Source organism: Magnolia sinica, chromosome 19, assembly GCF_029962835.1.
Source record: "Magnolia sinica isolate HGM2019 chromosome 19, MsV1, whole genome shotgun sequence".
NCBI lineage: Eukaryota > Viridiplantae > Streptophyta > Magnoliopsida > Magnoliales > Magnoliaceae > Magnolia > Magnolia sinica.
The window spans coordinates 67,400,190-67,426,888 of NC_080591.1; the positions used below are offsets into that span (position 1 = coordinate 67,400,190).

The following is a 26,699-nucleotide window of genomic DNA, read 5'->3' on the forward strand; positions in this document are numbered from 1 at the left end:
TCGTCATGAAATTCGGTTTCCGCACGTGCAGGTCTAAGTTGCAAAACAAAGTTTGCCTTCTTTCGTAAAAACAGCTGGATAAAAGGTGGGGTCCACAGTCCTAAATTTCTCCAGGAATCCTGGCAGTTCCCAGTTGCAGGCAATATTCAAAGTACGGAAAAGTTTTCCTTTTGAAAAGTCATGAAGATGGTAAATAGGTGGAAATCGCAGCAGAGAAAGATAGAGTTGAATGGAAGATGGGACCTCCAAAGGGGAGAGGAAAAGACAAATCGAATTCAAAGGGAGGCCAATCTCTCTCCTCTCCTTCTCCTTCTCCTTCTCCATCAAATGAGAACAAGTACCCTTGTTGCATTCGCTTCCTTCCTCCTTCCACCGTTGCCATTACCGTCCACGCCAAACCCGGCTCCAAGCTTCCTGCCATCACAGGTTCTTCTTCTTCCTCTTCATCTATTTCACCTCTCTCTCTCTCTCTATATATATATATATTGCATTGATTTGTTTGACTTGCGATGAAATATTCAGATATCAACGACGAGGCGTTGGGAGTGCAGATAGACGCACCCGCCAAAGACGGAGAAGCTAACGCTGCCCTCCTCCTTTTCATTAGCTCCGTGAGTCTAATACATATCCCTTATCCATCTTTCGTCATTAACAAGTTATGTTTTTTCTTCCTTTCATTCTACCTCCTCTAACCCAATCTCAACTCTTCTAGATAAGATAAAACCTAAAGGCTGCAACTTCACCCGAACCTGACTTACAAAACCCGAGTTGGTTGTCCAGGTCCTTGGGTTGGGGTCGGATTGAGCAAATTCCGGTCCATTTAGGTCAGCTGGGGAATAATCACATGTATTTGGGTTGGGTTGGTGATGTAAGGCAGGTCGCAGACCTATTCTTGGCACTGATGGACCGAAAGAAGCCTGAACGGAAGTGGACGTAGTCCGTTTGATCCAGGCGTAGTCCTACATGGGGCATGACTTAATTGGGCCCCAGGCACAAGAAATTCATTCCGGATTGAGAGATTATTATTCAAATGTGAACCATAAATCGGCCATAACTTTTGATCCGGGGATGACTTACAGGTCGCACGGCCAATGAATTTTGACTGGAATAGGCTATCCAGGGCCAACCGACCCCCGTAAGCCGGTTGCATTGCTCCGTTTCACAAGAAAATGACTCCTTCCTATTTAAAAATCTTGTTTTCGGAAAACCTACTATTTTTAATTAGTTTTACATTGGACGTATCTCTTTCATCTTAGAGTTTTAGTATGTGATGTCTTCTTAGGATTTGCTTCTTATAGTGTCAGGAATCATCCTGAGTAATTAAAATTTGACTTTCTATTTTTAGTAAGTTTTACTATTTTGGGAAAGTTTCAGTTTATTCAAATTAAGACTCTTAATTAGGGTTGCGTTTTATTATTTAAAGCCTTGTAATCTCGTTTTAGAGACAAACTTCAATCAAATATTTCAAATTTTATTATTTCTTGTGGATTCAAGAGCCATATACCTTGTGGATTCAAGGTTCATAGTCATGTAGAGGAGACTGTTCGTCCTCTCCCTTTTCCATGCCCTTCCTTGTGTCAATTGGGTATAGAGTACTTCTAGTTGGGCACCTCTGGTTGGGTCGGGTTGAGGTTTAGATCCACTTGAGGTTGGGTTGGGCTTGGGTTGATCCTCAACCTGACCTAACCCTCCCAAGTTGCACCCTAAGTTAAATTCCTCATGTTTAAGTCTGTGTCTAACCTTGACCTTTCTTGATAAAGCAGAGGAGGAGAAACATTAATTATGGAAATTGAGGGACACTGCGCCTTCCATTGATAATGCCAATGGATGGAAAGCCAATTTTGCCTTGTTTTTTGAGGGCCTTGAGAAGAAATCACCACTCCCCTAGTGATATAAATACATAGATGATCTTTTGCATTATTGAGGTCACAAATGATTTGTATTGAGTGGTAAATGATCAGGTACTGCCCTTAGAACTGTGATTTTACCGCACTGCAACTTTTCTCCATGTGCATATCCGTATGTGGGGAGTTCCATACAGAACTAAAACATTGTTTTTTGGGGGCTTTAATTAGCACATTGTTTTTTGGGGACTTTAATTAGCCTTTCTAATGCTTCTTAGGATTGGTTTTATTAGGAAGCGTTACCTATGATCCAAGGGCTGGTAATTCGTTGGATTATATTTGTAGGGTTTCCAAGTCACTACTAAAGACTGCTTGTTGCTGTAAATTTGCATTTTTTAGACTTGTAAGCACTGGGTTTTGCTCTAGGTTGTAAATGTAGGGTTTTCTTTCCTTTGCACCATCTCGGCGCACTTTAGGAATACATTTTTTTGTCATTGCCTTTCAAAAGAAGAAGAAGAAGAAGAAGGAAAGAATTGGGTTTTTCTCTTGATTTATCAATGCTTCAAAATCAGATGATAAGGTGCTGGGCATGGTGTGCTGTCAAGGCTGTTACGTAAAAGTAACGGTGGCAACTGTTACACGTTACGGGGTCGTAACGGCCATAACAGCCGTTATGGAAAAAAATGATATGTAATTGCCGTTAACATCCCTAGGATTTTTTTTTTATTTCAATAAAAAAACAGACCGTAACAGCCGTTACGGGGACTGTAACAGCCGTTACAACCCGTATCGTAAAGGTAACGGCGGTGGCCGTTACGGCCACCGTTACCGTTACTGCTGGGTTTACTTTAAGTTAACTATTGATGCCACCCGCATCATCATGATCATAATATTTGATAAGGATGAACTTGTATTTCTCAATTTTCCATCTCTCATGATCATAATATTTGATATCGATGAACCTGTATTTCTCAATTTACCATCTCTCTTTTTCTCATCCTCATTTTTATACAAAGAAGGTAATGCCTTTATTCAACTCATTCCTCTAAAGATTGAACAATCTTTTATTTCTTGTGTAGGTTCTCGGTGTGAAGAGAAGGCAAGTATCAATAGGTTCTGGTTCAAGGTCGAGGGACAAGGTCGTGCTTGTGGAGGAAGTATCTTTACAAAATGTTTTTGATGCTTTGAAGAAAGCTTGCCAGTGCCAATGATGGATGAGGAGGTATGGGAGTAAGGATCCTGCACGTAAACACAAACACCCAAGCCATTGGTTTGAACCCAAGTATCATTCCCAACCTATTGTATGCATAAAACTAAACATTTTCTTACAATATAGAAAGTCATTGACATTTGGAAAATGGGATAGTGAAATTATCTCCTCACTCGAGCCATACACTTTTCTATTTTCATTTTTTTTAATTTGAAAGATACTGCCTTATTATGGTCTAAAGGTCAAAGAAAACAAAAAAATAAGAATAGGAAAAATAGAATACAACAACCAAGGGCAACCAAACCCAAAAAGCTCACAAATACTAGTCTCTCACAAACAAGGTACTCCGTAACGGTAATGATGGCCATAACGGCTACCACCGTTACCTTTACGATACGAGGTGTAACAACCATTACAGGGGCTGTAATGGCTGTTAAAGTCTCTCTCTCTCTCTCTCTCTCTCTGAAAAAACCCAAAAAATGCTTATTGGTCCTGTAACGGGCCGTTACGGGGGCTTTAACAACCTTTATGGGTCATTTTTTCTGTAACAATCATTACTGCCTTTATGACCTCATAACATTTGACAATTACCACATTTACCTTTATGTAATGACCATTACGGCCTTTACCACACACCATGGTCACAAAGGCATAAATCCTACCGATGACCCCCAAAGGGGAACTGCTCTTATTATTGAAATAACGAGCATTCCTTTCCAACTTGATACATCAGAGTGCTGCTAGCAACGAGAGTTTCCTTTCCAATTCTCATTCTTATCTAGGAATATAAAAATAGAAATGATGCAGTGGGGAAGTGTGGAAACCTTCCCATGCACACAATTGTGTTTGGATCTGTTGGCATCCTCATCACCTATCTGGACCGTCCATTAGATCCAGTCCACCCTTCTGTGACTTCATGTAGAAATCACAACAATTGGATGGTCCTAAACATCCTTATAAAGTTTGTAAAGTTTAATAGTAATAATTACTTGCAACTGACTCAATCAATCAAGTTGTTTTTGGGAGGTAGAGAAAAGCTCACTTATATTTTGGATCAAGCTTTTGATCCCAAGGATGAGAATTTTAAGACCCGGACTAAGGAGAACTGTCAGGTTATGATTTGGTTGCTCAACAATATGGAGCCTTCTATGAGCAACTCTGTTATGATTTGAGTATCAACCAAGCAGATATGGGATACCATTCGTGACATGTATTTAGAGGCTTGTAACATATCCCGAGTGTATAAGTCCATTTCAGATAATTGTAAATTCCAACATGATTCCAGAAGTCTGAAGGAATATTTCATTGTATCAAGGGTACGTCGGAAGAGTAGACCGTTATCACCGTCTTTTGTCTCATTGCCCTCAGGATTATGATCTCATTTGGCAATAACGGGAAAAAACTAGGAGTATGCAGTTTCTTTCTTGGCTTAATTTTGAGTGTCAAGGTGTTCACAATCAAATTATTGTTATGGAGTCCCTCCCATCTCTTAGTGCTGTTTATGCTCTTGTTCAGAGGGTTGCTACTTCAACTCTTGCTGCTCCTATAGCTTTTGATAGATCTGCTTACATTGTTGGGGTCGACCTTCTTATAGTCCTAGTCCTAGAGTCTTAGGTTAGGGAACTCATGTGGTGGTCAAGGCAAGGGCTATGATACTGGAAAAGGTGGTCGTGGTTGTGATGGATTTACTCATTTGCAAACTGTGGTGGCACAAACCATATCGTTGACATGTGTTGGGATGTTACTGGCCGCTCTTCACGGGCATGAGCCTATCAAACTAGCTTTGCTTCTGACTTTGGGACTTTTTAGCTTCTTGACTTTGGGACTTTTCAGCCTCCACAGGCCACTTCTACAGTGCCCTAGGTGATGCTTACCTTAGGTGATTTTGTTACTCTATCCCAAGAGGCATATGATGCCTTGATGCAGCTTCATGTTCGTGATACAACTATTTCTAAATCTATTGTATCCCAGTCAAGTACCACACTCTATGCATCTTCTCGTCTTTCCTCCTGAATCATTAATTCCAGAGTTAGTTCTTATATGACTAGTAAGTTCCATCTCTTCAAAATTTATCATTCTTCTACCTAACCACGTTTTGTCATTGCAGCCGATGGCAACTGATCTCTTATTTCTAGAACTAGTTCCATCATTCCTTTTCCCACTATGCACTCATCTTCTGCTCTACATGCACCTAGCTTTCTACTTAATCCATTGTTTGTTAGCTCTCTTACGAAGTCCTTAAATTGTTTCGTAACCTTTTACCCTTCTCATTGTGTATTGCAGGATCTCTAGACGAAGTAGACGATTGGTGGGGGCCATGAGCGTGGAGGGATTTATTTTTTGGATGGTGCCACTACTGGGGCTACTAATATTTTGTCATTAGATAGGGAGTATGTGCCCAAATGGCATTGTCGTTTAAAACATCCATCATTATCTAGGTTGAAGCATAGCTTTCCTTATATTTCTATTACTCAACCTTTATGTTGTGATACTTGTGAGTTTTCTAAACATCACTAGACTTAGTTTTCTCTTAGTTCACTTGAGAGGAAATCTAGGTCTTTTGAGTTGGTCCATTATAATGTTTGGGGTCTTGCAAATGTGAATTGTTCTCCTTGTTATAAATATTCTTTTGTTTTTCTTGATTGATGATCATTTTGGGATGACATTGATTTATCTTATGACATTTAAGAATGATGTATTTGATATGTTCAAGGCTTTTCATAATGAAGACACCACTCAATTTCAATGTCCAATTAAAATTCTTTGTTCATAGAATGATGGTGAATATCTGTCAAAAGCCTTCTTGTCTTTTTTTGCAGGACCATTGTATGTTTGTCTTAGACTTAATGTCCAAGGACCCTCCAACAAAATGATGTTGCCGAGAGGAAAAATCGTCATCTTCTTGGGGTTACACGCGCTCTCCTTCTTGGTATGAATGTTCCTAAATGTTTTTGGGATGATGCATTGCTTACTATTGCCTTTCTCATTGATAAAATACCATCTATAATATTATTGAATAAGCCCTCCTTCGAAATCTTACATCCTTATCACAAATCTTTTTCTTTATCTCCTAAGGTCTTCGGGTGTACACGTTTTGTTCATATTCTTGATGATAGTAATGATAAGTTGAGTCCAAGATCAGTAAAGTGTGTCTTCTTGAGTTATTCTCATTCCCAAATGGGGTATAAATGTTATAATTCTCAAACTTGTAAGAGATGTGTCAACTGATGTTATTTTATTTCTCTCCAAAAGGGCATTTACTGCATGACCCTCTTATTAGTTAGGGGGAACTTCCGCTATGTAACTTTGTACCCTTTCTTTGATGAGGCTTTCACTTCTTCTGGGTCTACGAAGCCTCTTCATGTGTACAAGCATGGGTTGAAATCCTCCACTGATCTGTCCTCCATCATTCTATCTGCTGCCATTGGTGGTTCGGGTATTATCTCTCATTCTTTTGATGATCTTCTTATTGCTTTGCGTAAGCCTACCATGTTTATGTACCAACATCCTATTGAAAATTCTATTTCCTTCTAGTATCTTTCTCCATTTTTTAGGTCCATCGCAACCTCTAAATCCTTATTGGTTCTTCGCCTAAAAAAGTCCATCTATGGCTTTAAGTAGCTTCCTCAGGCCTGGTTTGACAAGTTTAGCTATGCTCTTTTGGATTTTTTTTTTGTTCGCAACCATGCCAATCATTCCTTTTTTGTCTGTTGTTGTTCCATTGGTATTATGATTTTGATAGTTTATATTCACGATATTGTGTTGTCCAGTGATGATGCAATGGGTATTGTTGATCTCAACTTGTTTCTCCAAACATGGTTTGAGATTATTATTATTATTATTTTATTTTATTTTATTTTATTTTATTTTTGTCTTCTTCGTTATTTTTTGGGGATTGAGATTGCTTGTTCCAAGTATGGGATTATCCACTCTCAGCGGAAATATGCTCTTCACCTATTATCAAAGACTGGGATACTTGGGTGTAGACCTGTAGTTACACTTATGGATGCTAATTAGAAAATCGGTTCAATGACGAAAATCTTCTTTCTAATCCTAGCATGTATCATCGTTTGGCTGAGTGACTCATCTATTTGACTATTATGCAGCCAGATCTTTCCTATGTCGTGTGTGTCATCAGCCAATTTATACATGCTCCTTGTACTACCCATCTTATTATAGTTCTTTGGATTCTTCATTATTTGAAGGTGGCTCTTAGTAGGGGTTTATGATTTCAGAGGCATGATCACCTTCACATTTTTGATTACTCTAATGCTGATGGTGCTGGTAGCATTTTTTATCAGCTTTTTATATCCATGTATTTTACTTTTGTGGATGACAATCTTGTCATTTGAAAAAGTAAGAAATAGGTTGCTTGAGTCATTATAGAGGCTAATTATAAGGCGATGACTCATGTGACTTTTATGCTCGTTTGGCTTTGGACACTATTATAGGAGCTTGTCTATCCTTCTTTTGGTCTCATTCCATTACATTGTTACAATCAAACTGCTATTCACATTGCTAGCAATCGGGTATTTCATGAGTATAAGCATATTGAAGTTGATTGTCATTTTATATGGGAGAAGATAGCTAATAAGGAGATTGAGGCACCACTTGTTCGCTCATGAGAGTGGTTGGCCAATGTCTTCACTAAGTCTCTTGTTCGAGACTCTTTATCGTTTTATTGGCAAGTTGGGCATTATTAATATCAATGCTCCAACTTGAGGGGAGTATAAAGAGACATTTTAGTTAGATATTTGGTTTTTTAGGTGCTTCTATATTTTGTTTGTGAGGGGTATTTTGATCATTTTACTAGCCCAGCGGCACTATTGTATTTCCCTTCATTCTCATTAATATAAATAGGTTAGACTAACCACTGCTCTCCCCAAAATTCCTCTCCTATTTTCTCCTTTTCTCTTCTTCTTTACCCCCCTATTTTCTCCATTTTTTTAGGGTTCCTTGAATCTCTAGGCCCATGGCCCACCATAAAGCCCAACAATGATGTAGGCCCACGGCCCTCCATAGAGCCCAACATATGCTGATTTTGGATTGCTTGCTGATTTTGGATTGTTTATTGATAAATTTAGGATCTAAATTTCAATAATTACAATTTACTATTTATGAAAGATATAAGGGGTTGTGATTAAAGATATGGGAGTTGATTTAAAGATGTGATTGAAGATATGGAGGCTAATTTGAAGATTTTGAAGATTGTTTTGAAGATATGGAGGCTAATTTACTAATTTGAAGATTTTGAGGATTGTTTCCTAGATTTGAATAAGTTAGACTGATTTGAAATCAATCTTTTTTGATGTATTGTAAGGAGTTTGATATCGACAAGGTTATTTCTCCCTCTTTACTCAACTATTCTTGTAGGTGCACTCCTGTCCATTTCTTTGTGATTCGGGTGTCAAGATCTCATTGACTCGATAACCGGGTTACACCAATCTCCCCTTGGTTTTTCGTTAGAACATCCATCAGCTTTAAGTTTCATTATTAGAGTGGTAAAAAGAGCCATTGGTAGTTAGTAGTACTAAATGATGTGCACCTTGAGACCGCACAATGAGAACAATGCCAAAAAGGAGCTTTCCCCTTCTTCTCGCAAATGACAATGGGGGACAGATCCTTGCACCAAACAAGAGGAAAGGTGAGTTCTGGCAAGGTGCTGATGGACGATGGGCAACTAATAACAGAACCAACATATCCACGACAGTGAGCAGAGTGTTAGAGATGACAACAGAGATAACAAATATTTCTTGCACATGATAGCGGCAGTGGATGTGCACAGAGAGTTCAGTGCAATCATGGAGCATCGAAGCAAACCAACAAAGAGAAAAGTTAAAGAGGGCTGATTGCACTTCTTGTTCCTTAATTGCCGGCAATGACATATGTGGATCTGGGTTGGAAGATGGTTGTTTCGGATTTTGAAGATGGGGTTTGGGATGCCAGAGATGCTTCTGAGTTTGACATAGATGCTTGCTAAGAAACATTATAATGAGAGATACAACGACAAAAAAATTTAGTAGATTAGCATAATCATTTGTTAGCATCTTGTAGATAGGATTAGATTATCATTTAGATGTGCATACGACCAGTGTTCGAAATATCGGTATCGCTTTATGTATCACATGCTTCGGATATAGATATGTATCGGTTATCGCACGGGATATATTGCTTGTATTAGGTAATTTATCGCACTTTTTGGGAAATATAGGGAAACGTTGGGAAAATGGTTGAATTTTTCAATGAAACTTTAGGGATTGTAAAAAAAGACTTTAATACACACTTTGAAATCATAACATCTCAAAAAAGAAGTGCACATAAGGTTTCCTTTGTATAGGGTCCTAAGCTATGCGTTGTTTGACTGAACTAATGCAACTATATTCAAATTGAAAGTTTAACATGTAGAGTGTATGTGATGTTCATTTCATCAAACACTCCTAAATACTTCGAAATTAGTCTCAATTGACAGCTGATTGAAGGGAAAATTTGGAAAAAAATATTTTAATAATTTTTAATTAAAAAATTATTTTTATTTTCCAAAAACTGATAAGGACTTGATAAATCAGTAGATCAACCCTCATACATGCTTCATTTCATGTTTGGAGTGCAACATTGCGAGCAACTTGGTAAATCAGGAAAATTTTGAATTTTCCCCAAATGGAACCACCGACACTCAAAATTCGAAATTAGAGTGTATGTGATGATCATTTCATCAATTACTCCTAAATACTACGAAATTAGTCTTAATTGACAGCTGGTTCAAGGAAATTTTCAAAAAAAGAAAAAAAAGGAAAAAAAGAAAAAAAGGAAAATGCGAAGAACTAATGGATATCGAAATCAAAGCACCAACTCCATGATTTTTCATGCCAAACATGAAGAACCAATGGATTTATAACCATTTGACACTGATTTAACATAATTAAAAAAAAAAGGATCGGAAATTGAAAATGCTCACCGAATCGAACATGTGGGATATCGGCACTACCCGTGCGTTTCATATCGCATAGGTGGGATCCAAGATATATTGGCCGATATCGTCGATATTTAAAACATTGCATACGACTATATATATTTAGTGGTACATAGGTAACTCCTATGTTGTATAAATACAATTCCACATATTGATGAAAGTTACACAAAATTGACCATGATGTAGCCCCTAAAATAACATGGTATTAGAGCCATAATCTGATGTTGATCCTAATTGTCCATCTTCCTTGTCTCTCCTCAATACCATCCGCCATAGTCATCCTTGCACACCATCTTCTCCCATAGAAAATCAGTCGGCCATTTTTTCTAGCCCCATCTCCATGCATCCTGACCCTCCTAGGGTGGTTTGGAGGTTAGCCATGTTGGCAGGCATATGGGTCCTTTGGGGGGAATGGAATAATTAGGGTTGAAAGTCGGGCGGGTTGGGTCGGGTTGGTGCTCAACCCTAGCCCAACCCAAGGTTCCTATACCTCAACCCTAACCCAACCCAACCCAACCTCGGGTTGGGAATTCTCAACCCAAGCCCAACCCAAGCGGGTTTGGCCGGGTTGGTCGGGTAGATATATGCTAATATTTTCATTATTACATTAGTCTATTATATTTTCAATACAAGTTTTATTTTTTATACCTATAATTTTATTAATTATATATGTAATTATTTATCATAAAGAATATTCTTCTAAACAGACAAGCTAAAATATAGGACAACTACTCCTTTAGAAGTCATATTGTGTATCAAGCAATCTATTTGGGAGAGAGAAATCCAGTGTATCTTGTTAGCTTGAGTCATTGGAACTGACGCAGACCAATGAAACCTGATGGCATTGGAATTTCTTGTGCCTTCAACATAGACAATCTGTACTCAATTATAATTAATTTATAAGGAACTTATATATTGATCGGGTTCAGGTTGGGTCAAGCAACCCGAGACCTCAACCTGAGCCCAACCCAAGTTTTGTCGGGTTGGCGTTTGTATGGCCCGAGCCCGAGACCAAACCCTATAAATCATGCCCAAGCCCAACCCATTGTCGGGTCGGTCATGGGTCGGTCGGGTTGAACCCGCCCAACTTTCAGCCCTATGAATAATTGATGCTTCTAGAACTAAAGCGGGATGGCTTTAGAGGCCTTTATAAGGTCAGTGTTAGATGTAATGGCATTGGTTCAAGCTTAAAGGCTTTTGATAAGTGTTACTTTTCTTCTTTGTCTGAGCTTTAGCCATTGTATTTTGCTTTGGAAGCGCTTTTGTGGCTTCTTTTCTAATAAAATTTTGTTACCTTTCAAAAAAAAAAAAAAAGAGCATCCCAACCATCTTGTGTCATATATGCCGACGATTTCTGCAGCACCTGCTACTCATCTCTGCCAGCCCAAGCATGCTTGAATCAACCAGCTGCATCTTCCGTTCCCTATCTAGATCTGCTTTGCGAACATGTTATTTTAGGGGCTATATTGAATGTTGTGTCTTTCATTGAGGTGTAGAATTGTATTTATACACAATTAAATTTACCTATCGACAGTTGTATATGCAGCTGTATGCATATCTAGAAGATGCTCTAATTCTATCTACAAGATACTAACCTAAGACTATGCTTATCTACTCTAACAAGTTTAAATCACCCCATGGAAGGATGGATCCATTTGGTGATGATAAATTTCGATGGAGGAATATGACACACCTCAATACCTAAAGTAGCCAAAGTAGTCTATTCAACCAATGACCATTCCCTTCTGAAATTAGTCACGCCTCCCAATTCCTTGATCCAATGTAGCACCTTCCTGCAGACTCTGATCAGATCTGGTTTCCTGTGTTCAAATCTATACAGATTTCTCAGGCCAAACGTTCCAACAAGGCTCTTTTTTGTTCCAAGCAACAAATCCCCCCTATTAGATGTTGAATTATCTATCCCACAGTTAACCCGCCTCTAAAACTGTATCCTCAGAAACCTAGACATTTTGAAAGACATTACTGAATGCCTCCTTATTCCAGGATATGAGCCTTGTCTTGAACTGCTTTAATTTCTAACTAATAATAAAAGAAGAAATTGTGTCTTTCCAACTCTTTTCCACCACGCTATAGAATTCACAATGAAAAAAGCACATGTTATGAAATTTGGAGGGCATTGGAGGATCACCTGTATTACTTAAACTGATACCAAGAGAGGAGAATGATCTGAACTGGATCTACTTCAAATAAAGAATGCGAGTAGCTGCAAATTTAGCATTTACATAAAGTTGGAGAGAATTAGATCCAAATGAGTCTAGATGCAATTCCTTCCATTTTGGTTATTAAACAATGTAAACTTGCCACCTTCAGAACCAGCTTTTATATGTCCGCCATATGTAACTGCCTCCTCAAAAGTTGGACATGGCATCAAAATCTGGATTTCCAGCCCCAGCTTCTCACTAGCATTTAAAATGACATTGACATTGAAGTCACTTCTCACGAATCACAGTTTTGACAAAACCATGGAAAAAGAAACATAACTCATGACACAAAGCCCTTCCATCAGTAATATTGCACTTAGCATATAAACTAGTGAGAAAAACACACACCCATCATCATTCGTGTTCTTGGCTTCCATAGTTGAAAGCTGACATGAATCATAACTTTCACATAATTCGAGTCCTTCCGGAAGACCTGAATTTTAGCATTCATATCTACATTAACAAAACCCTCTGCATGCTTATTCTTCTACAAGCATACCCTAACTACTTCAGTTCCAGTATTGTGATAAAAAGCTAAGTAATGCATCCAGATCAATTCTTTAAGTCACACCTTCAGGAGTGATGGGAGTCTTCTTTCTTCCCTTCTTCAGTAATGGAACAAAGTCACCTTCTTTAACGAACATCGAGCCAGCTTCTGCATTGCCTATTGGTATTCCAATCAAAGTACCTTTACCAACACTTTTAGAATCATCTGCTAATCGTTCTTTTGAATGAAAATCATTGTTTTCTATCGGAACATCTGATCCTCTCCAACAATCAAACTTGGATCAGAAGATTTTCTTTCATCAGGCATTTTGTGCGTGGTTTCTTTCTTTCTTTCGGTTAGCTTGTTAGTACACACCCATGTCAGTACACACACTCCATGTTAGCCACCCCCGCTAGGGATCAATACCAAGACCTCAGGTGTTGAAACGAGGTATCTCCACTCAGTCTGCCAGTTGAGCTATGGATCTGGGTGTTGCATGGTTTCTTTGGTTGTTGTTTCAATCACCAATTGAACTTTTTCCCTAGATCCTCCCCCAACTTTCTTGAAATATTTGAAAATTTCTTCCCTATTCATCATATCAAGATGATCCTTCATCTTAACGTATACATACATATATACATACAGAGCTTTGCTAAGCACGCACACACGTGCAATAAAGCTCATGTACACTCTACACATGTGGCAGCATGGCTTATAGGTGCGAGATCCAATCCATCCATTGGGCTGTTCCCCCCCTATACATGTTTTCCCAAAAATAAATCTGGTCCACTCCGCATGTGGGCCCTAATATTGGCAACAGGTGGATGGTTCAGAAACCTTAGCCAAGTTTTTCCAGAACAGTACATTTGTTTTGCAGACTGGGCCATCTGACCAGTGGAACAACCTGATTCTCGGGCTAGGGCATCAATGTAATGCTGCCATTCTAACAGGTGTTGGATCTCGGACGTATCTTGTCATGCCAGCTCATGCGTGGCATGTACAAGAGCTTTATTGCACATGGATGTGGGCTTAGCATAACACATGCCCGCGCCTAGGGTCCAACTAGTTGGACGCGGATTAGCTACTGAACCAGTCAATAGCGACACTTGCTGCTAAAGTGATGCCACCAAGTTCTGTGGGCCCCACCATGATGTATGTATTGTATCCACACCGTCCATCCATTTGGAGAGATCATTTTAGGGCATGAGCCAAAGAATGAGGCAGATCCAAAGCTCAAGTGGACCCCACCGCAGAAAACAGTGAGGATTGAATGCCTACCATTAAAAACTTCTTGGGGGCCACAAGTTTTTGATCAAGCTGATATTTGTGTTTTCCATTCTTCCATGTCTGTGTTAACTTATGAACATGTTGGATCTCAAATAAACATCATGGTGGGCCCTAGGAAGATTTCAACGGTGGGTGTCACTGTCCCCACTGTTTTCTATGGTGGGGTTCACTTGAGCTTTGGATCTGCCTCATTCTTTGGCTCATGCCCTAAAATGATCTCTCCATATGGATGGACGGTGTGGATACAACACATACATCATGGTCAGGCCCACAGAACTTGGTGACATCACTTCAGTAGCAAGATTTGCAACTGACTGGTTCAGTAGTTAATCTGCGACAGACTAGTTGCCTAGTTTAGGCATTAATTAATTCTGATAAGTGTTCGAAGAAGAGAGTTATTACACATCACTTTGGAAAATGGGTAGTAGGTCCCACCGTGGTGTTCATGTAAAACCCACCTCGACCATCAGGTGGTCCCCGCTTGTTAGACCCAGGGCCCGAAAATCAGCCCCATCTGTGGTTTAGGTGGACCACACGATTGGAAGCAATGTACAAGGAAAAGCTTACCCTCCAAACTATTTCCCTTGGTGTGGCTCACTTGAATAACGTATGGGGCTTATTTTTGGGCCCCGACCCTAGCTTTCGTTGTGGCATCTAATGGTTGGAGTGTATTTTACATACTCATCACAATGGGCCATGTAAAAATCAAGGGTGGACATCTCTCTCCCAATTATTTCCCTTGGTGTGGCCCACCTAAATTACAAGTCATCATGATTTTTTGGCATTAGGCCCAACATGGGATGACACATCTAATGGTTGGAGTGGATTTCACATACACATCACATTAGGCCCTGGGCCCCGTAAAAAATCAAGGGTGGGCTAGTTTTGGAGGGATGAAGCTCCCATTGAAAATGTAATCGCATAGGGGGAGATAGAGTATTAAATTAAGGGAGAAAAAGAGAGTGTCTTAAATGAAGTGAGAGCGGGAGGAGACTTGTTCAAAAAGGGACTAATGAGAGAGTTGCACACGAGTGAGATATTCGGGCCATGCACCACGAATAAAAATCTAGTCCATTAATTAGCTTGGGTACCTGTAAGCATGAGCTTCGGGGGGTCTAGGGGGGATTGTGGGAGTTGCCGGGTGTAAGCATGTCAACATTGAAAAGCCTATTAGAGTCATCGTTGCGCGTGAGTTCAGGTACCATGAGGCAGCTAAACAGAACATGAAGCCACACCCACACACTCATGCCGTAGTGGGATTTCACCACCTATGGGTATTCGAACACTTGACCTGGTGTTGAAACTTGTGTGAGTCTACCACCGGGTAAGAGTGAGGACCCAGAAAAGTAGACAGTTAGAAATCCATTCTGACAGTCCAGATTCAACTTGCGTGTGTGGCTCTAGCGATGAGGACAATTTACTAATTTTGGAAGATAACATCTAACTAGTGGGCCCTATTTGATGAATGGGTTGGATCTTTAACACATGTTCGCATTGTGTGTGTGTGTGTGTATGTGTGTGTGTGTGTGTAGGACTTGATGTTACGTAGTGTCTCATGACGGGTCATTACATGTGCATAAAGAAAGTTTTTTTTAAAAATTGATTTATTCTTCCACCATTTAATGCGCAACTAGTTGGACAAATTTGAAATATCTAACTAGTTGTGCATGAGTATTTCTCACACATGTATGCACGTATGTATGTATGTATGTATGTCTAGAGACATAACGCTTGACACTCTTTTACTGATAACCTTTCCAAGCAACAGGAGAATCCTTGGGATCATTAATCATATTTACTGATGTTTAATGGTCAATGGTGATGGGCTTTCGTCAATGCCACGCAACTGCAGACTTTCCAAAATATCAATATTGTGCACCCTATTCTCCACCATTTCAAGTGACCATTGGGTCGGTCTTGCAATTTAATATGGTTGTCATTGTTGCTTAACGATCATTTTCTTGATTCATACTTTCATCTCTCACCATTATACACGTCATTAAGAGCGATGTGACCTTTAGGGCTTTTTGCATCCGGGATTCAATGAGGAAAGAGATCTGCTTTCCTATGATGTGATGGTTCTCCACAGTTGGGATGGTTTTCATTTCCTCAGAAAAGGGTCATTTCCTTTTCCAACCTAAAACCTAAGATTTTCAGATTTCAACCTTTTTGGGAGACAATTCTCACTTTTTAACCATTGACAACACACATTTTCATTAAAATCATGTATGTTAAAACAAAAAAGTTATGTAAGGATTCTTTCTATGGTTTTTCTAAGGTGTGACATTTTCCTTTCCTCATCTACTTTTTAGTTTCCACCAATCTAAACAGGCGGCCCCTATGATTCCCTTCCAGAAAATGTTTTCTGCATCCATGGTTTGAATCATCAAATCCCTATTAGGATTAAATCTGCATACTAGCCTGTCGTATTGTGACCTTGCCAACAACAAGTTAGACAGTATTTTGGAATGTTTTCATATAAAATCTGCTGCCATCTCTCTTCCTATCGAGTTCCAATTCAAAACTTCTCATACTGTATTTGGTAAGATCTAGTTGAACACAACCTTAACCATACTCGACCTTGTTCTAGATTTCTTTGGAGTACAGATAGATATTCTATACTCTCCCAAGGTAACCTGTGAATTGTGATTGAATGTAATGATTCACTAACAGATTGAAAGACAATAGTGGAAATGAAATCTACACTGTTGCTAAACCAAATTCCTTGTTCGGATCGAAATCATGGCACCATCTTAAAATTATGTGCAGGTAAAATGCCCACAACCACTTTCAAATGTAAAAACCAAGAAGACCTATATGCTCCCAATAGCATCATAGAAAGCCTTCCTATTAAGAGCTTACCTGTCAAGCTGTCAGATTGAGAACTCGAGAGAAAAATATTGTAAGAGCTGGTAGAATTTGATTCCAAAGGGGTCGGATCTACACTTGTGTTATTCTTAACAATGGATGAGGTCTTCAATAAGAACCCTCAAGAATCAATCCCAAAGGGCTCTCTATGAAAGGCATGGAATGATTCAAAACCTCCTCCCGCCCTCCCCAAAAAATAAAATATCAGTATCTCTGAGTCCCTAAAGAGAAGTTGTAGTGTTAGGATTCCAAAAATCCACAGCTACAAACCCCATGTTTTAGTATAATGAATTTGGACAGTCCATTTTCTTGGTGAATCACCTGACCAAAGTGGTTCTTGATACTTATTGTTAATAAAATGTATCACCTACATTATAGAAGGCCCATATCAATGATTACCTTTTTCAGATAAACATTTTAGAGCATCAATTTCCCTGGCTAGCTACTGTCAGTCAAATGTGGGGCCCACGTGATGGACGGCCAAAATTGGTGACATGACCATCTCCATTATAATCAATCTATACTGTCCATTTCCTGGCCATTATTCGGTTAGAGTCATTGGACCAAAGTGGTTCTTGAGAGGCAATCAAAGGTCGGCATTGCATGACTGGAATTCCTGATAAATGATCTATTGTTCTCCTATTTAATTGATTTTACCCATTCATTTTATTGGCCATTGATCGGATGGTTAGGATGAATCTCATGATCCTATGAAACATGTGCATCACTGTCTTAAGTAAAAAAAAGGTTAAAAAAAATTAAAAAGGATAGACCAAATTGCATTTTTTTATTGGAACTATTAACCAGAAGTGAAGATCAAATTGATATTCGGTGAGGCATTGGGCCAATGGCTGAAATACCATTTGCAATCGACTTTCAATTTTAGACTGGTCAAATACTATTTGAAACTTAAAACACTTTGTATTTATGAAAATTGCACATCCAAACTTTACCAAAAATTTCAATTTTTGCGGGAATCACCTAACCATGTTGGCAGCATGGTACACATGCATATAAATAAATTTTAAAAATAGGAAACTATCACAATTGTTCCCAAGTATGTTAATTGCAACACGTTTGAGCTATGTGGGGCCCACCCCTTATATGTATGTGGAATCCAAACCGTGCATCTGGTGCAAATCCCCGAGAACACCATGAATTGCAAGAATCATACCTATCAAAAACTCTGGTGGAACACACTAGGAGGAGCAGTGTACAATCACGCCTAAAATCTATATATTTGCTTGTTGTGGCACATCCAAGTTTTGGAAAGGCTTGAGTTTTGGTATGCCCCTTTATCCTGGTGGGTTGCACTTGATGAATGGATTGGATGACATGTATACCACATGGTGGACCCAAGCTTCATCTTGAAGTTTCTAAGGTCAATTGTCCCCCTCCCTAGTGTCCCCCTATATTTTCCTTTGGTTGTGGCCCAACTGAGTAATGTATTAGGCTGGATTTTGGAATGTACGTCTAATATTGAGATCATTCCCCTTTGAAAAATAAGGATGTGGCAGGTTCCTTTCATGCCATAAATACCAATGGACAAATATACTTTGATACTCTGGCACAGTGTGATAGATGATACAAAGGCACATATAAATTACCAAGAAACTGCGTGAAATAGTTCAAGTGATTCAAAATAAACAGTCCAAATTCTGGCTGCCATTCAGATGTATCATGAAATAAAAGCTTCTTCTTTCGGTTATCTAACTTTTAGATGGCTGGGCATTTATTGGACCGTTAAAAACATTAAAAAAAAATAAAAATCCAATGGTCTTATTTCAAAAAACAAGTGTTCAACACAAGTTAGAGTTGTTAAACCAATTTGGGTTTTGTATTGTGTTTCCACAATTTGGCGGTTTAGTTATTAATATCAACTGCTTACATGACAAGCTTGGTACGCTGGCATAGATATAAATAACTCCGCTATCCAAGGCTGCTCCCGAAGACACATACATACACATACATGTATACATACAGATATACATAGCTTCGTGGTATACATACTTAATAGTTTAACACTAAGATCATGGGATCGAGTGCCCATGCAGTAAGGGTGTGTGGTGTGTGTGTGTATGTATGCATGCCGGACTGGTTAAGATATTTCTGCAAGAAAGGTAAGGTAAAATTTTCTACCGCGTGATGGACCCCTTCCACAAGACCCTGTCTACCTCCAAATTGAGAATAGGAATAGGATTATAGGATGGACAGTTTGGTCATTTTCCTTAAGCTTGGTACTCCTGTTTAATAATATTTTGGAGCATGTAAAATGTAGAAACTCAACTGCCAATCCGACGTGGCACGCGTTCCTCTATAGGGACGGATTCAAAGGAGCAACTGTATTGAAAGCTGATGGCCCACATCATCTATCCTATATTGACTGTCCACCTATCAAATTTGACCCCATTGATCAGATAAGAAATAGGGTCATCCGATGGTAGCGATAAGTCTTTTGTGACTCAATCCACGGCTGGAGTGTAAATTTGATTGACTGGGTGGATTTACATGTGGGTCTGGTCTGCAACTCAGTTGAGTTGGGTCTGGTTTGAGGGTCAACCCACTCCAACCTGAGGGTGCCGTGCCCTAAAGTCCAACCAAAACCCAACCCCACTCAAATATCTGTGATTATATCCCAAACCAAATCAACCAGAACTGAGTTTGATAAAACTCGAACCCAACCTGATTTCAAATTGGTTTGAAGTTTTCCAACCCTGACCTGGCCCAATTGGGTTTGAGGTTGACCTAAGTTACATCACTATTCAGATGCAGGGCATGTGTATATGATGCACCTAACTCCAGCAAACTATTATACCATTCTTCAGTTGAGAGAGAGAGAGAGCACGAAACCGGCCTGACCCAAATTTTTAATAGGAGAGAATACTCGCTTATTGTAGTTTGTTAATTTTTTTAATCCTTAATTTCCATTGACTAAGTTGTGTTTTCCTTATTTCTTGCTTCCTTCTTTATATTCATTCATCTCAGTATACATATATGCCTTAGATTCTTCTCTTTGTTTCTCATCTCTCTCTCTCTCTCTCTCTCTCTCTCTCTCTCTCAATTTATGGTGTTCAAGTGACATATCTTGGTCATGGACTCATCTGAATTCCCCACCGGGAGGCCGTCGCCCAGGCGAGAGCTACAGGGCCCTCGGCCAACACCTCTCAAAGTCCGCAAGGACTCTTACAAGATCAAGAAGCCACCGATGGCACCTGCTCCTTCTCAGCCAACACTTCCACCACCCCAGCACCGGCCGCCTGTCATAATCTACACCGTCTCTCCCAAGGTAATTCACACCGACGCTAGCGAGTTCATGAAATTGGTGCAGCGTTTGACAGGTAATTCTTCATCATCAACCGCATCTACGGCCACATCTTCTTCTACTTCTTCATATGCTAATATTGGGAGCGGCGCAATTTCTCCTGCGGCCCGACTAGCATCAATTGAAAAGACTAAATCATTGGATGGAGGTCAGAAATCAATGATGGCCGACACAGATATGGTGGATCAATTTGAAATCGACACACTTCTTGATCGAGCTGGCCCATTCCCGGGTATCCTATCTCCACTCCCAGCTTCTCTACCACCCATCTCACCAAACTTATTCTCACCCCCAACAGATCCAAGTTCTCTCAGCTTCTTGCATGATTGGAGTCCAATTTTCCAAGCAAACAAGAACTACATGGATGGTGCTTTAATTCATAGTCCAAACACATTCCTATCAGCTCCTATAACTTCTCCCACTCCATCTATGGATTTCTTCAATCATTTCTTTGACTTGTAGAAGGGAAAACTTTTAAAGATGGAGAAGAAAATAGAGGTAGAAAGGCATGAATTGGCAAAGGGAAGATAAAGAGTTGTGGAAGCTTTAGCTACACAAGTTTTAGTAAAGGAGGAAAAAGTCTGCATGAAGACAGAGAGAGAAGGCTTTCTTTAGTGGGGCAGTTGGGAGTCTTTATTTGGCCTTTATTTCTGGGCCATCTGATTGTGACATGGCCCAATGTGGTCTCATCTACTTTGGCATCGCTCCTTATCTTTATGTAGCTGCCGTTTTGTACTATTTGTTTGACTTTGTAATTTCCTACCTTTCTCCCCCTCTTCTTATTTATTTATTCATTTTTTTTTAAAAAAAATTATGGGTTTTCTTGTACCCTCTTTTAATATTACTCAGGATTAAAAAACACTTATATACTCTGGCGGAGTTCGATGAATAATATGTGGCTGCTTTTAGAATTTTGCAAACTAGCATACAAGTAATTCAAATTAAGCTGTCCAATTAATGGGTCCCAGTTTGTATGTTTTGATAATCAAGAATTAGGACTATTTGATTATCTGACCGTTGGATTGGTGAACATTGATTCGATTGTTGAGACTTTGGCTTGCTGAATCGTATATAGAATGGGATGTTTTAGATGGATCAGTTATAAATTACTTCCATTTATTATTTTATTTTACACGGGTAAGATGATAAAAGATCAAATCATGGTTCATTCAAATCAAATTATGATACTCCTGATGGATGATAGGGAGGGTTTTTTTTCTTTATTTTTTAATTTTGACTACCTGGCATACACATAGTTCAAATTAAGTTATCCATTTAATGGGTCCCACTTCATATGTTTCATTAACCAATAATTACTTGGTGAACATTGATTGGACGGGAAAGACTTTGATACTCTGGTGGAGTGTGATTGATGATTGGGAAGCACTTTTAGAAATTTGCATGCTTGGCATGCATCTACTTCAAATTAAGTTGTTCAATCAATGAGCTAAAAGTTTATATGTACCATTAACCCAAAATTAAGATTATTTGAGATGGGTGGAAATTGATTGGATGCTCAGAATGGAAGATATCCGATGGTCCTGATTGAGCAAACATGGGTCTAATCAAAGGTTATGATTATTCAATAGTTGATATACATGCACTTTGGAAATTACTTCAAAATTGTATGCATGCATACATGCATGCATGCAATTAAGGCAAACTCAACCATCCAAAGTATAGTTGTCAGTTTTTTTCTTTATCCTTTTATTGATTGTCTGCCTGTCTGTCCATCGGAGTAGTTTGACATTTATTCAATGGTTGAAATTGGAAATCATGGTTCATGTTTTCTATGAACAAATGTCCCCCTAAATCAGATATTAGAATCGTTTAATGATTCTGATTTTGGGACTATAACTCCGCGATACCAAGTCCCACATATTAAACGGTTTAATTAAGTTGATTTTATGCCACGTGGATGATTTCCAAGTGCCCGTGTATCAAGTATCATTGTCCTGTTACATACTCGTATTTTTCAGATAAAAACTTTGATACTCTGGTAGAGTGTGATGGATGATTACATGTGCGCTTTTAACGTTGCATATTTAGCATATATCTAATTCAAATTAAACTGTCCAGATGATGGGTCCCTATTCAGTTGCATCATTCACCAAAAATTTTTAAGATCATTTGATTATATGTCTGTCAGATTAGTGGACATTGATTGGACGGTTAAAAATGAAAAATATCAAATTGACCTGTTTTAGAAAACAGTGTCTACGAATCAGCATCTAGGATTGTTTAAGCAGTCTGATTTTGGAATTTTGAATCAGCGACGGTAGGTTCCACAAATTGTTCGGTTAGATTGAGTTATTGTATGCGGCGATTGGAATTTCAGGGTGACTGCGTATCAAGTGTAATCGTCTGCAAGTGTAATCGTCTACAGTTGTAACTTTTTCTAGAAAGATCGGTGACTTATGGCAGCTATCGTGGAAATAGGATTGCGTACTGAGTTACTCAGTACGACTTTATCGTAAACTCAGTTGGAGCTACTATGAATGTATGTCGGTTATCCACGCCGTCCATCCGTTTTTACAGATCATTTTAGTGGTTGAATTTAAAATACAAGCATGCCCAAAGGTCAACTGGACCACACCAAAGGAAACAGTGGGAATAATGACTTCCACCGTTGAAACCTTGCTAGGGCCGACGGTGATGTTTATTTGTCATCCAACCTGTTCATAAGAACACACAGACATGTATGAAGGGAAAAAACAAATATCAACTTGATCCAAAAATTCTGTAGGCCCGAGAAATTTTCAATGGTAGAATTTGAACTCACACTTTTTCCCGTGGTGAGGTCCAATTGAGAGTTGGATATATTTTATTTTTGGGTTCAATCCATAAAATTATATTTTAAAATGGATGGACGGAGTAGATAAAATATATAGATCACGGTGGGCCCCACAGAGTTTACTCAGTACGCTTACTGTACTGAGTTACTCAGTACGCAATCCGCTCCCGCCATCGTGACATCTTCACAACGTCATTATACTCATTACTCACGTCTCCTACGCCCACACACGCATTTGCATTTGAGATAATGCACACGCTGGCACATGTGCCAGCCTGGTAAATAGATGAAATATCCAAGCCATCCATCATAGCAGTACCCTTCTGATGAATGGCTTGGATATTTCAGGTGTCTGACAAGCTGACATACGAGCTGGTGCATTAGCTGAAATGCACGCGCGTGTGAGCTTAACAAGGCTCGTCATTTGTTTATTAAATTTTTTATTTAAAGATTTTCACCGACGGAGTGATTCACGGGGGATTCAAATTACCAAATTACCACCTATATATATTTGTTTTCTTTTAAAAAATAAAGTTGAGAATCGTGGGGTCCGAGAGATATTAGTGCATGACATCAACCCGCCTAACATAATGGGCTTGTTGGGACCTCGAAAGCACGTGGAGATAAATCCTGGAGATTAATCCAATTGCACCGAGCAAACATGAAAAGTATATCAAATTTAATGCGAAAAAAATCCTCATGGCATAAAAATTATAGTAGAAAGTTACATCACAAAGTTACAAATATCATTATAAAAGTAAAAATTACAAAAAAAAGAATTCATCTAATTTGAACAACCTTGAATCAACCCTTGCTACACTCTTGAAACCCTCTACATGAATTAGAAACCCTAGGATATTCTCTCAATCCCGCTTTCATCCATATTTCTAAGCTAAGAAGAAATCCCAAACGAAATCGGAAACAAATCCCACAAAATTGCGGTTTTGTGTAAATATGTGCCAATCAATTTGATGGCATTGAACACACTTCGATGCCATTAAAACTTATCATTCGATGGTATCAAATTAACACCCAAACTGTCCAAAGACCAAACTAGAAAATTCGATTTTCTCCGATTGCATCGAGCCATGTTCGATAGCATCGAACAACTACCATAAAAAAAGATGCCCAATTAGTCCAGCTACCAATTAGAGCAAATTCAAAAAATCTCGATGGAATTGAGTACTATTTGATGCTATCGAAGGTGACATCGAACAGACTGTCGATTGCATCAACGGGCCCTGTAACTGACTTGATTTAAGACATCAATTACAACAGAGCACTCGAACAAAAAATAAAAATCTTGTTGATCAAATTGTGGATGCACTACATGTGAATTTGATTATTCCTTGGCAGTATACATCAATTTCTATATTGTGGTCCACCTTTTAGGTGGATGGGTTGAATGTTATATGTTGGGATTTTTGGCCTACGGAATCACACAGATATGGATCTAGGATAACAATCTAAGAGCACCAAGCAATCATAAGAAACACAGATATTTAACGTGGAAAAACCTTTCAGGAAAAAACCACGGCACAAAGCGACAAAAAATTCTACTATGAAAACACAAATTACAAAGATAAAGGACTTACTCGGCTTGAGCAATCCTCAAACCTTACATTTTCTCTACATCTTGAAACCCTAGAGCCCCTTTAAAAACCCTAGAAACCTTTTAGAAATACTTAGACATCTTAGAATACCTCCTAGTCCCGCATTCACCCCTATTTATAGACTTAGAAATAAGTGGAAACGAAATAGGAAACAAAAATCGCGGAATCAGCTTTTCTGCAAATGAATTTGCATAAACCTTCAGTGATATTGAAATAGTTTCGATGTCATTGAAAAATGATAAAAACTAGAGGCGGGCATCGAGTCGAGTCGGACCAGATTGGGTCCAACTCGAATCGATGAGACACTTTCAATGCATAATCCGAATCGGATCCGATCCGGGACCAGATCCGGGTCCGTGGACTCGATTCGATCCAGTTTAGTACTGGCATTACCCGAACCGAGTCCGACTTGGTCAAGGAAATCGAGTCGGGTTGGGTTGGGTACGGTTTATGTCGAAGTTTTTATTTTTTTTTACAGTGTGGTCCACTTGATCTTTAGATCTGTCTTATTTTTCTGCTAAGGCCTTAAGACAAGCCCGCCAAATGGAAGGACAGTTTGGATATAACACATACCTTATGATGGGACCCACATAAGTTGCTCACGTCAGTACAGAAGCATGTACATAGTACACCCGTGTAACGTCTCGGAAAAATTCGTACGAGGACCCGAGTGTCACCTCAGGCAAAAATCACTCAGGACCAAATCCTTTAAAAATTAGACGAGAATTAGCTAGTGCTACACTAGAGTACCTGAAAAATTAGCACTAATCACTTTAAATATGATCTGCAAGACCCAAAACGTGCAGAATCATTGACGCTACTTTACCTTGAAATATAGAATCAATCTCTAGATTCGGTTGCTCTCGGGAGTACCTTGAAACTCCGTATCGGACTTGGACTGCACGTCGAAAGTCCGATGACCGCGAAACTATACAAATATGACCACTTTACTGGGCTTGACAACAATCTCGGAAATCAAGTCCTAACAGTGTCCAAAAACGTACAACTTGAGCTCGGAGCGAAGTGTGTGAGAATTGCGAATATCTTTAGAAAACGAACCCAGATTTAAGTGAATTGAGTCATTTGCTTGCAGGCCAAATTTAAAGATTCAGACCGTCAGAATCTAACCCAATTACACCCTCGGATCAGGAAAAAATTTTAACTCATGTCGGTGCACTTGTGGCCCTGATCGAGTACCAGTGACCGTTGAACTGAAACTGGTCCGCTACGGTTGATTTGTAAATCCGATCAGACCGAAAACTCAGTTTGACCTAGATCCAATTTTAAGGAGCTTAAGTCTGATCGCATGTTGAAGGGAGGCCACCAGAAGTGCTCCGTTGGATTGAAACAGACGCCCTTTAGATATAACCTAAGTATACCTTGGCCCTGGGGCCATTTCTATCAGTCCTGGGCCTATATAAAGGCTTAAAACCCCATCTCTCTCACTCCATACGAATTTGCTAACCTAGGTGAGGGAAGAGAAAAGAAAGAGAAGGAAAGAGAGAGAAAGTGTGAGGGAAGTTAGGGTTTTGCTACAGAGATCGTTCCCTGCCGCTCTAAGTATCGAAACACCGCTACCATGTCGTTATACCGGCGATTCTGGTTTAGTTCTTAGGTAAGAAATCCTAACCCTAATCTGTTTTAGGTTTCCAAATGGTGTATTAGATGAAATAGCTAACCTATTTCATGTTATAGGTTGCCGTTGTGCCGTAGGCAAAGGCTTAGTGTTTAAACTGAGTTCGTTACGAGTCTACCAGCAAAAGGTGCGGACTATAAATGTTTAGGTTATGGTTTTCAAGGCTTTCAATGTCAGTTAATGATTTATGACTAACTTGAATGCTATCACATGCTTAGATACAATGTTTCCCGCGCTTTACACATATATATGAACTATGTTGAATGTAGTGTACTCCAAGTGTTTGTTGAAATGACTGAATGAATATGGGATTATGATTTGTGCCTGCCGTGTCTACGGAATGCAAATACATGATTGTTGTGTATGTGACAACTCCTTGTTGGAAGGATCTGTCCAAGTATATGTTATAATCAAGATATGTTATGTATATTGATATGTGTAGTCTA

The 26,699-nt window shown here is 39.2% G+C and overlaps 2 protein-coding genes across 13 annotated transcripts; both read left to right on the top strand.

The window, feature by feature from the left end:
- Positions 1-121: 121 nt before the first annotated feature.
- LOC131234302 (uncharacterized) lies at positions 122-16,966 on the top strand. Of its 12 annotated transcripts, XR_009165670.1 has the most exons (7): positions 129-426; positions 523-611; positions 2,924-3,066; positions 5,338-5,444; positions 5,874-5,983; positions 16,611-16,651; positions 16,790-16,966. XR_009165670.1 is itself a non-coding variant. In XM_058231078.1 (4 exons), the coding sequence occupies exons 1-3, from the start codon at positions 237-239 to the stop codon at positions 3,053-3,055; spliced, it is 411 nt and encodes a 136-aa protein (XP_058087061.1). In that variant the 5' UTR covers positions 126-236; the 3' UTR covers positions 3,056-3,089; positions 5,874-6,093. The 12 variants fall into 12 exon arrangements, 5 of the variants coding, with proteins under 5 accessions (XP_058087064.1, XP_058087061.1, XP_058087062.1 ...); XR_009165669.1 differs by having other exon boundaries at positions 16,611-16,966; XR_009165671.1 differs by lacking the exons at positions 16,611-16,651; positions 16,790-16,966 and adding an exon at positions 7,161-7,600.
- A 2,035-nt stretch (positions 16,967-19,001) lies between these two features.
- Positions 19,002-21,007, top strand: LOC131234301 (protein MKS1). Its single transcript, XM_058231075.1, has one exon. It carries the CDS (start codon positions 19,980-19,982, stop codon positions 20,670-20,672), a length of 693 nt encoding a protein of 230 aa, XP_058087058.1. The 5' UTR covers positions 19,002-19,979; the 3' UTR covers positions 20,673-21,007.
- Positions 21,008-26,699: the final 5,692 nt, after the last annotated feature.